Consider the following 11,972-nt stretch of genomic DNA (forward strand, 5'->3'; position numbering starts at 1 on the left):
AAAGCACCAATGTGGTTGCAACTACAGAAGGCTCACAAAAAATTTAATGTAGTAACTGACATGGATATGTACACATGTCTCTTCATTTAATCAGATGAAATAGAAGAACTAAGCTTTATTTGTCTGGTGGAATGCACAAAAATGGTTCTCCAGGTTTACATAAAGGTCAGTATCAGAAAAAGTTTCTCGGAATCTGCCATGCAATTAACAGCAAGAATAATGAGAGGCTAAAATTGAGGCATCATACTGCACAAGAAAAATCTTTAACCTCTACGCTTCAGAGAGATCGACATTATCATTCATTGAAGCCACTGATTCAGAGGATGGATCTTGGATTCCTTCAGTATCAGCTGGTTGAGATTCATGCTTGGCAGCAGCCTGCAACACCCGGTTTTGGACATCTACAGATGAGGGCGATGTCGGTAGACCAGGTCGATTTGTTTCTAATTTCCCAGCAGCCCATGAAAATGCCTGAGCACCAATTCTAACAGGAGCTAGCAACATCCTTCAGAGAACATAACACAGAAACCACAGCTAATTCATCAGTTAACAGATTGGAAACTTAAAATCCTGTTCTTATCAACTACACTATACAACCAAGCTTCATGTCAATTTAAATTTCAATTTTGAATGTACTATTATCAGATAATACACCAGGGCGCATTTGGTATGTCGGTAAGGATTAGATAAAATAGGACATGATATGATTGCACTAGATTAAATTGGAATAGATTAAATTTAGTGATGTGTTGTCATATGTTCAGTGTAGCATAGTATATGTTTGTATTATAAATTCAATTATTTTATTAAAATAATTAAAAATAAAAAATAATTATTGTATATTTATTTAACCATGAATTTAATTAAATTAGTTAAATGAAAACTAATGAAATATCAAAATATATTTCTATTTATAATATTACAAAAATTTTCAAATTATTAAACATTAAATGCCTTTAAATCTTCGATGAAAGTTCATTAACATTTTCGATGTGGGATATGCTGAAAGTTCACCATATTTACAACACTTTGCCTTGAACTTCACCATTTAGTTGCATAAAACAAAGGTAACCATCATCTTCAATGATAGTTCACCAACATCTCAACGTGGGACATGGTGAAAGCTCACCATAGTTACAACACTCCGACTTGAATTTCAGCTTATCAATGATTCTAATTTTTGTACAGATTTACAAAACGTTATCACCACAATAACATGTTTTTTTATATATAGATATCATTTGTAGACTTTTCCTCTGATTAGAATTATAATATCTCTTCTAACTAAAATTTTATCTAAAATGATCCATTCCACCTAGGGAAAACAATGAAGACATACTTGGGATATTTAAAACATGAAAGAGATACTTGATTTAATTTATAAATGTTGTAAATGTGGTAAACTTTCACCATATCCACATTGAAATATTAGTGAACTTTCATTGAAGACTCAAAAGCAAACCACACGCAATCGCCCAACAAACCGTCCCTCTTGCTCCTCCTCCAATTAGTAAATAAAATAGCTGATGAAAACATAAAAGAGAATGAAGAGAGAAAGAAGAGATGAGGAGGCAAGGGATGAAAAACCACATCAACCCTAGTCCTTCTGTGTTGGATAAATCAAAGGGGGAGTGTTATAAATTCATAATTATGGCCCTACCACTTTGATATTATAAACAGAAAAGTCACGATAAAAAAATTTCATTTAAATTCCTTGATGTTTTAACACACACACACACACACACATAAGGGCTAAGGTAATGAAGAGAGAGAGAATAGAAGAGGAGGCAGAGGAGGAGAAACCTGACTTTAAACAGTATTTTCCAATCCTAACCCTCATATGTGTGTGTATATTAAAATATCAATTTTCATATCTTGACTGTCAAGGACCTATATGTTTATAACGTCAAAAGAGGTGGGGTCGTAATTATCAATTTACAACATTACCCCTTAGACACACCACTTCTATTACATTATTGGAGGTGCTCAGTATTACCTCGTTAAAACCTTGCTAATAAAACTCAGAGGGATAAATCCTGGTTATTCCACTAAAACCCAAGGAATAAAACTTGGACGAAGGGAAAGAAATAATAAAATAAATAAAAGAAAACTTCAAAATGGAGAAAAGTACTTCAATCAAATACATTATAATAGCTTAAATAAGCTCTTTTGTTCATTGGTCAATAATACAACAAGCACACACATATATATAGTCGATTATACAATTAAAAATATATTTTATAATATTATTAACTAACATATAATATCAAAATTATGAATTTTATTTATAAAAAGAAATTTTATTTTTGTTAATATTCTATTATACAATAATATTTAAAATTTCTCTTATTCTTTAAGAATCAAAAAAATTATTTTATAATTAAAAATTAATGTAATAACTAAATAATGTACAATTGAATTAACGAAAATATTTATCCTAACATCTCCCATGCCCATGGGATAAGTTTTGGTTGAAACTAAATGGTGGGTTTCAGGATCACAATTAATTATCTCATTTCATTCTATTCTCACATGCACCAAACATAGGACTGGATAAAAAAATAATCCATCTCAAGTTTTAATAATGCAACCAAATAGTATTAAATTGAACTATTTATTGTCAAATTCCATGTTTAGTGAATGTTAGGATAGGATAATCAGAGAGAGTTAATTGTAACCCATCATTCAATCCCCAATTGGAGCGAAAACTTATCCCATGGCCTTCATGTGATAAGTTAAGATAAGTATTTTTGCTAAATAAAATTATAGATATATTTTTGTTACATTATTTTATACTAAAGCATAAATTATTTAATTATAATAATGAGACAAATTAATTTTATAATAAAAATCCTAATTAAAAAATAAAAAATTCTTTTATAAATTATATCTATTATAAAATAAAAAATTTATTTTAAATAAAATTCATAATTTTAAGATTATATTTTAGTCAATAGTAAAATGCTATATATTTTTAATAGTTTAAAATTTATATTATTTAGATATTTAATCTTTTTTCATATGAACTATTTTACTAAATTAATGGTTAAATTAATATATAATAACTACTTTTTTATATTTGAATAAAAAATTATATTTATAATTCAATCTTATCCCAAACTATACGAAACACAAAACAAGACAATACTATACATAATCCTATCTAATTCAATCCTATCTTATCTAGACCAATCTAATCTAGTCCAATCTAATCCAGTCCAATTTGACATATCAACCATTCCTATGAAATGCCTATCATGATGCCCAATATTGGTTTTAGAAATTGGTGTCCATATGTATATTCGGTGCAACACCCAGTGGTTTTAAATCACCTTATTATTTTCAGCTGGCAGTGCAATTAAAATGCTAACTCTGGGTGTTCATGTCTAACAAGCATTCAATCTACACACTACACCCTTCATAACATTATACACAATGAACATCTATATTCACTAAGATTTGGCGTTTGATTAAAACATTATTATAGCATCTGGAAGATAGGAAACCACAAGACAATTTATAAAGAATAAACTAATCACGTTGTGGTAGTTTGAGAAGAACAAGTGATCCATGTTAGGAGTTTATAATCATTTGAACCTTTATTTTTCCAAAACCTAATTATTTTCAATATATATATTTAATGTGCAGATCAAAATTGGAATAAAATATTTAATGATGACTCTGTTTTCTAGATTTCATATAACCTTAAGAAGATTTTACCTCACATCTTGCTTAAAATCTTCAGCATCATTGTATGAAGCCACCCGCCGATAAATAGTCTGGTAGAATTACAGCAACCCAGCCACAGAATCAGTATAATTTGCAATACCCAAATACATAAAACATATAAGAAATTTTCAGTTTCATTTAATAAAGAAATCTGCACCAGTGCATGACGGCCAGTAGATGGACTATATTATATAAACTCTCTGTTCCAAAATCAATGTAACATGATGATGTCATAACATTTATTGCAAAAAATCCAGAGGCATTAATAATTTTTTTAAAAAAATAGAAAAAGGACCAAAGAATAGACCAAAAAAGCCATCTTCTTGTCAGAAGCAACTAGCAAAATCAGACAATTGAAAATCATCATATCATTCTCAATCTTTTACCACAAAATCCCAACCAGTTAACCTCTAGGACCGGATTGTATATTTGAAACTGAATTGCAAAGGAAAAGGAGCATGTACGCACACACTCATCATTTCACAGAAGTTTATATGATTTCATCATTTACTTAATCTATACCAGTATTAAAATTCAATATATTAAATGAAACAACTTTACAGGAGCACTTAAACTAGAGAAGAATATGAGTACCTGACCAAGGCCAATAACACCAATAAATTGTAACGTCTTCTCCCACTCTGAGTCCAATTATTTACATGCAGTTAGCACAAAGCATGGGACATTATATTTTTATAGAAAAAGGAAATAGATTTAAAGGACAGTTGTCTATACAGAGGCCATTAATCTAAAACAAGATCTCAATAAACATCCCATGAAACAGATATGCTATGATTACATGCCAAGACAATCCAAAGCTAATGTCAGGCCACAGCAGAACAATGGTACAGGTTGCCCCCAACAAAGTCTCAAGATGTAACTATCCAACATTGGAATTAAACGGGGCCTTCTAAGGCACAGTAAATCCTAAAACGAACACCCACTCCTCTTCCCTGCCCACCCCTAACCTTTGTCTTTCACCTCGGGCGTCTGTGTCGTAGCATGTGCCCTCAATCATAGACATCATAGAATGCTATCTATCATGGGCCAAGACCAGTTTGCACTTGAATTTCAGAACCTTAACCTTTCCATTTGATATATGCTACCAAAACAATCCACAATTCAGTAGTTTCGGTGAGTAATCCTAGAAAAAGTTTACCTTTGTTTTCGTTCTGGTAATAGTCACTAGATATAAAAAGAACCCAATTTAAACCCTGTTTGGTATTGTAGTTAGCAGCTATAGCTTTTGATGTACGCACTAAAAGTGTTTGGTAAACACTAGTTGCTATAATTTGACAGCTAAGTTGATTTTTAGCATACACTTATACAATGAAAACCTATAATATCTTCATTATTTTTTATCAAAAATTATTATTAAAATTCATATTTACCACACACTATCAACTTTTATTTCATAACTACAGCTTTTTCTTTTTCTTTTTTTTAATTACAAAAGCCATGGATTTTAAACCACAGCACCTTAACACTAAACAGGTACTAAGGGCGTTTTGTCTTTTGCCACTAACTAGCAGGCCATCCAACCAAAAGGGAATAGACTGACACCCACAAAAGAGAATGAAAATGAAAATACACTAGGATACCACCTAAACAATAATTTATCCCATCCAACCCTCCATCCCAAAAGTTAGTCTACATGTATAACCTCCAACCTCTATGTATCACCTACCCAACAAATACACAGCCAGATTGTCTTAGCCAACTATTCAAGGTAGAAGCATACAGGCATTACTGCCTTAGTTATGAGTCTACTCTCAACTAGGCTCCTGCATGCAGGCTCCTTCAACAAGCATCCATAATTTCCTTAAAGAATTGGAGGGAAATGTTTCCGGAGTTAGTTGCCAGCAGATGCATGTCAACATCCATGTTTCTTTTCACCAGAAATCAATCCCATTGAGTATAAGCTTTTCATTGTTCAACAAGCACAAGCTCTAATGATAAAAAAGTCAAATTGCAAAGGGTCATATGTTACATTTTTTATGACCTGAACTTGAAAAGCAGTTCAACAATGTATACCGAACTAGTAAATTTGTACAAACCAAAGTTCACTAAGGACATATCCCAATGAATCATATTGCATTCCAATTATGAATAAAATTGACATATCTGAACAAAGAAATATACGCACCTAATAGCGCATATAATACTGCAAAACAGCCCTGGCCATAAATAAAAGCAGTTATTAGCGAAAGATGCACCTTAGATCACATGACAAGCCTTAACATTCATATTATGTACTTGAGACTGCATCTGAACCATTAACCAGTATTTAGAGACTGAACAAAAATTAATGTAGTAGATATTCAGGAAATAGTTAAGAAGCAAAGACCAATTCAAGGAATGTTTTAATATATTTTCTTAAACTGCAGATAAAATGTACAGATAGATGATGAAATTTATCTATGTGGCCGAACTCTCTTCGTCATAATGGGTTCCAACACTTCTCAATGCAATTCTATGCAGCTCTTAGCTTAGATAGAACTAGAAGAATTGCTTTTAATCCATGCCTCCAGTTATGACAAGTCAAACAAAGATAGCTTTAGAGGTGTACAAAATGGATTCAGCATGATAAACAATTACTGTGAAGAAATCACGTATGCAATTGAATATCCACACGAAAGTAACCTTACCACACCAAACCCAAGAAATTGCACCGGAGAAGGATTGATATCTTCTAAGATTGCCTCAGCATCCTGAAACGATTCAACTATGCATTAATAGGCAGCTAAAAAGTTTGATCTACTTTTCGGAAAGAGAAGACAAAGAAACAAGTTCAGCCAGAATAAAATCTTATACTACTGAAAGTTTAGAAGTTCAGAGAATAACAGTAACCCTGTTGTGAATACCTCGTTGAGTATAGTTAATGCAGTCTCAGATTTTAGCTCCTTTATCCGTAGACCCTCTTTTACCCAAGACTGAAAGCCACCTTGGACCAGGAATGGTCTCTATCATGTGAAACAACACAACAATTAGTAGATGATTTTTAGATCTATCTATGATGATTCTGGCAATATATTTTTAGCTAATGCTGCCTTCCGGTTCCCCAACACATGAGATAAATTATACAGTGAACAATGGGATTTGAATTTTGGGTCAGATATATATATTTTCTTCTTCCAATTTTGATTCCATCTTAATTTCATAATCAAGTATTGCAAAGAAGCATTGAAGAGTCCTAGTGATACTTACCATAACCCCAAGTTTTCTCAGAGATCTTGCAATGCCTTTCGAACGAGTACCATCAGCATCCATAACTATGACCTTGGACCTGTCCTACAGATAGTACAAAAAGTATATTCTGAGACATCATTTCCACATACCATTAAGAAACAACAAAAAGTGCATGATATAGGGGATATTATTGCAAATAAGAACAGCCCATCATAAATTCTAGAAAAACTCGAAGGCAGCACAAGCATATATACATAAATAAGACAGGATCACATTACTTACACTACAAAATATATATTGTATCTTTACTTTTCATCAAATCACTGAATCAAAGGGATCGCTACCATCTGTGATACACACCAAATATCACATTCCAGCTCTAATTGTAGCTATCTAATCCATAAACTGCATTCCTACAGACAATTAAATGTTTGTTCTCTTAGTACAATCTCAATAGTACAGCTTTATTGAACAACTTGAAATTGGATGCTCAATGGGTATGACCAAACTACGAAACCGACCATTTTGGTTTGTGCATCATTTATGCTACACAATTTTATTGAATGATGTAATATATTTACCATTTGCAAGTCATATGCTCCTATGGGTTGTTAAAAATGTAAAGAGTGGTAAGGTATACTAATCATGTGTTAAGCAAGACAGGGACACAGGGTAAAGCTTCATGACTTCTTCTTAGTGGCCATTAGCACACAAGAACAGAATTTGGAGAGTCAAGTAAAAAGTTGTTTAGCATTTTTGCAGAAAGTTTATTTTTATTTTTTGAGAATAGAAAGCTTTCTATTTGAAAAATTAGGAGCTATACAGAAATAAGCATTCTAAGAGTTTAAAGCTACCATACCTGAACAATTTTCAAATTACGAATAATGGCAGCTGTTAAGGTGTCATCAAGCTCTCTGCCACCTCTTAACAATTTCTTTACTGATCCACCAACCTAAATATAAACAACGAAAATTAGAATGAAACCGTAAGCTCCACATAGACACCACCCTCTTTTTCTTTCTCCAAAACATTACTTAGCAATTTCCATCAAATTAGAGGCAATGGGCATTTTGATTGCCTTCCCTATAACAAATTCACAAAAGAAATTACACCATATACATGCTTAAACCAACCTCAGGCAAATATACACTTGCGTAGCGAAATCGTGCTCCTCGTCGAAGATCAGGAATTCCATCTCTTTCTCTTAGATCCTTCAGAAGATTCAATTCCCAACATCAAGCAAAATTTGATAAAATTGAGCAGGAAACAAAAATGTAGGTTTAACTTTGGAGTGAAAACATTATCACTAATCAATCATACATTTGAACCCAAAAGAGAACCCCTTTCTTTTAATAACCCAAAAACAACTTTAAAAACAGTAGAGGTTCTAAGTAAAACTGGAATGAAAGCAGTAGGACAATTGTTTTAGCCTTCTTATGGGAGCACCAGAACTTAACATGTCTGATTTAACCAAATAAATGGCCAGAAAGATTTACAATCTCTTGCCTCATGCCGGACATCAATCAGTACAGCATTCTCCTTCCCTCTCAAAAGTTCCAAAGTCGACTTAGGAGATAAATCTCCAGAGTAACCACCATATGTCCACCACCAATAAAAGATCCTGCACAAATCTGATAGAACATTAAGTTTCCCATGCGATAAGTAATTCGCTAATTTGTTTTCTAACATGAATGGTAACAAAATTCATTCTTCAGAACAAAAGGATATTCATACCACAAAGTAGCTGATGTACCCAAGAAAACAACAAATGGAACAATAGGATCATTCGGATCAAAGCCAAGGCTTCTTTCCAACCCCTCAATGGCAACAGAAACCTGCTTACACAGTACTGAAATTTAGTGCTCACAGGCAATGCAAGCTCAACGTGTTTACAATCAGTTACTGTTAGAAAATCTTAATGGAAGTGATGCAACAACAAAGAAAATGTCTGACCAAGAACCAAGGAAACAAATATTTTCGTGTCTCATAATGGAGATTTCCGAATTATGCTTTCAATGAAAATAATCTCACTATAGAATCTTACTAAATCATCAGATATCATGAAGCAATGAAACTGATTAGTATCCAAATTATAACAGTACCTGTTGTAAAGCTGACCCAACAGGCCTCCAGAGTTTTACTGCTCTGTCTTCATATAAATTAAGAGCATCCCTTATCTCTGGAGCAAGTGATTCCTTAGTGGTGCCATAATAGTAAACAACAAAAGAAGCCCCATTTGTTATAGATTCTTCCAATGCAACAATTGTATTCCTCAAGACATCAACAGCAGCAACAGTTGCTTTACTTGAGGCTTCCTTCAAGTCAGTTGAAAAATTTGTCAACTTGCTGCCGGCAGATCCTCCTGTTTGATCAATAGAAGAAAACACCCTACTAACAACATTATCAACTGCTTCTGAAGTACTTTTCTTTATAGATGTTAGTGATGAAGTAATTGTGTCAAGTGAGCTTTTCACAGCATTTTCTCCTTTAATCATGGAAGAACTGAAGGACTCATTTACGCCAGCTAAAAAATCATCAAAACTGCTTTTGATATTGGATATTGAACTGTTATCCATATCCAGAGAATCAAATGTTGTGGTGGGATTCTCAGGTGTTAATTCAATAGTTAATGTGGCTTTGGGTTCCACAGGTGCCATCAACTTGTCTGCATTTTCAGTCATTCGGTCTGCAAAATCCACAAGTCCTTCTTCCACAGCAGGTACACTAGAATCTTCGATATATTTCAGCTCCCCACTTCCCATAGGGTTCATCTCATTTGCCGCTTCAACAGAATAACTCCACGCATTAGATGGTTTGCAACTAATGTCGTCTAATTCATTTGGACAGGAATTAATGAAATCTATGGAGACTGATTTACTGTTTTCAACAAAACTAGAGTACAAGGACTTTGTAGCTTGTGTTTTAAAGCAAACTCTCTGGAGATGAGTTCCATTTTTCAAGCCCAAATCAATACCATCTTCCACATTACACTTCAATTCAAAGTCCTTCCTGAATGGGGAAAAGGATTGCAAACCTCCATGGAATGATGTCTGCTAATTGAAAAATGCAAATGCAATCAATGTTTAAACGCAAGATTCCCAAGGCAACAAAAAAGTAAGAGATTTCAGGGCATGTATTGCAAGATTCCCATCATTTTTTGTACATTTCGATTCAAAGTCCTTACTGAGTGAAAATGTCATCTTTGTAATGTAGGGTAGTTCGAGTGCACAATATCAATCATGCAACAATGACCTACAACATCTATGTGGATTGATTTTTGCAAAATAAAGAACAATGCTGACTGAGGAATAAGGTGCATACCAGATTAGCAATATCTCAGCAAGTAACCAACAATTTTTTATCTGATAAGAAAAAATTACAATTTCTTGAATATACATGAAACATTTTGCAGAAAGAACCATGTCATAATTATGAGTCCAACTGAAGAATTATCAATACTTATCACATGAAACGAAAGATACCCGAGTTCACTTAATGAAATTCTCTTTTTTTTCTCTAACATTGAGATAAGCAAAAACTTTTAACTAAAGACAATCATCTAGTGATCTCAAACAAATTAGGTTAGTATGAAACCATCATAATTTGTTCGCTCATTGCCTAATTTTATTAATGCAAGAGCCTGGAAGCAACTCAAAAAGAAAATAACCAACATAGGAAGTGTCATCTCATATCTCACCAATGAATGGGAACAGCTTGATGTGGCTGAGCAAACTGGCAGAATTGTCATTTTAACACACGTTCAAGAAACTCAGCAAATTCTCATATCTGTTTAAATTCCACAGCAAAGATAGTTACAAGAAATCTAATCAAAATTTAAAATGTCAGAAGGCAAATCTTCCAATTAGGATCAAAAGAAGATAATTATAATTTGTCATTTCAATTCTGATTGTACAATTTTATTTTTTTATGTGTGCATTTATTAAGATTCTACCTTCTCTTCCAAATTGTGATGGACTTGGTAAATAATGAATTGTACCGACTTGAATTTTATACAACTTATTGAGATAATAATACGCAAAATTCAACACCGTCCATCCCAAATCACAACAAGAAACACAAACTTTTATCCCCTCAAGTGGGTTCTTGAAACTCAAGCTTTAGTGCCAGTACAATTTTGAAAGATTGTGATCAAACTAAAACATCAAATAAAATAAGACGTAACAAAAACACGTCTTCAGAAAATTAGTATAGGAATAAAGATAAGCTACACAGACCTACTTCAAGGAATTAGAAAAATTATGATAAACTTGATGCATTTCGAAAAACAACAAACAAATATTCCCAGGAAAACAAAAAAAAGACAACTTTGTTTAAGCTTAGACAAAAATAACTAAGGACATATGAATGCATCATAATAGTATCTATTCCCCAATTGAGTTCACCAACATAAAATCAGCATATAGTCTTAGCAAAATTTGTGTGAAAATGGGCTAAAGTAAACCCAAAAACCATTTGAAATTCAATCTCTGATGCAAGAAACATCCAAAACTTAAGATAAATAAACTAAATTACACAACCCCATTTGATTTCATGACAAAGAGATCAAATCTTGAACTGTGTATCTTGAAATTCAGCCGTTAGTAACTGCAAAATTATCAAAAAAATGAGCTAAACATATATAGCATTTCAGAGGAGTGCTTACTTGACAAATCACTAATACAAAGCTGCGAATGGGCATTCGGAATGTTTTGAGAGCCTCGTGTAGATAAAATATGAAGTTATTTAAGTAATGACAAAAGGAGAATCGTGTGGCTTGTCAAAGCCGTTAGCTCCATCTCATTTGCCTCGTCCTCTCGTTTTGTTTCTGTGGGGACATATTTGATATTTCGGATTTTGTCTAAAATTTGTCATGTTTTTGGATACTAACATCTACGCCTCTAGTATTTAATAAAATTGTTATTAAGGATAAGCTTTTCATTTTTTTCATCTTTGATCTTTTTGAAGTCGTATTTTTTTATAAATTTTATTAATAAACCAATAATTTGACATTAAACCAATTATTTCTGAACCCACTAAATTCTTCCCTGCACCTA

The 11,972-nt window shown here is 32.8% G+C and overlaps 1 protein-coding gene across 1 annotated transcript; it reads right to left on the reverse strand.

The window, feature by feature from the left end:
• Nucleotides 1-2: 2 nt before the first annotated feature.
• On the reverse strand, nt 3-11,767 carry LOC112100237 (calcium sensing receptor, chloroplastic). The gene is made up of 14 exons (XM_024189028.1): nt 11,582-11,767; nt 10,616-10,704; nt 9,021-9,968; nt 8,653-8,753; nt 8,425-8,539; nt 8,052-8,129; nt 7,778-7,870; nt 6,937-7,020; nt 6,594-6,692; nt 6,378-6,440; nt 5,876-5,906; nt 4,324-4,370; nt 3,721-3,779; nt 3-505 (listed from the first exon to the last, which is right to left on the reverse strand). Exons 2-14 carry the CDS (start codon nt 10,664-10,666, stop codon nt 271-273), a joined length of 2,004 nt encoding a protein of 667 aa, XP_024044796.1. The 5' UTR covers nt 10,667-10,704; nt 11,582-11,767; the 3' UTR covers nt 3-270.
• Between the last annotated feature and the right edge of the window lie 205 nt (nt 11,768-11,972).

This window comes from Citrus clementina, unplaced genomic scaffold (assembly GCF_000493195.1).
Source record: "Citrus clementina cultivar Clemenules unplaced genomic scaffold, Citrus_clementina_v1.0 scaffold_3, whole genome shotgun sequence".
Lineage (NCBI taxonomy): Eukaryota > Viridiplantae > Streptophyta > Magnoliopsida > Sapindales > Rutaceae > Citrus > Citrus x clementina.

Bases quoted from the DNA above. Each gene is read 5' to 3' on its own strand.
- LOC112100237 (XM_024189028.1), bottom strand. From the start codon at position 10,666: ATGACAATTCTGCCAGTTTGCTCAGCCACATCAAGCTGTTCCCATTCA. The intron at 8,754-9,020 runs GTACTGTTATAA...CTGTGTAAGCAG, and splicing joins TTGGGTCAGCTTTACAACAG to GTTTCTGTTGCCATTGAGGG. The intron at 5,907-6,377 runs GTAAGGTTACTT...ATTTATGGCCAG, and splicing joins AATTTCTTGGGTTTGGTGTG to GGCTGTTTTGCAGTATTATA.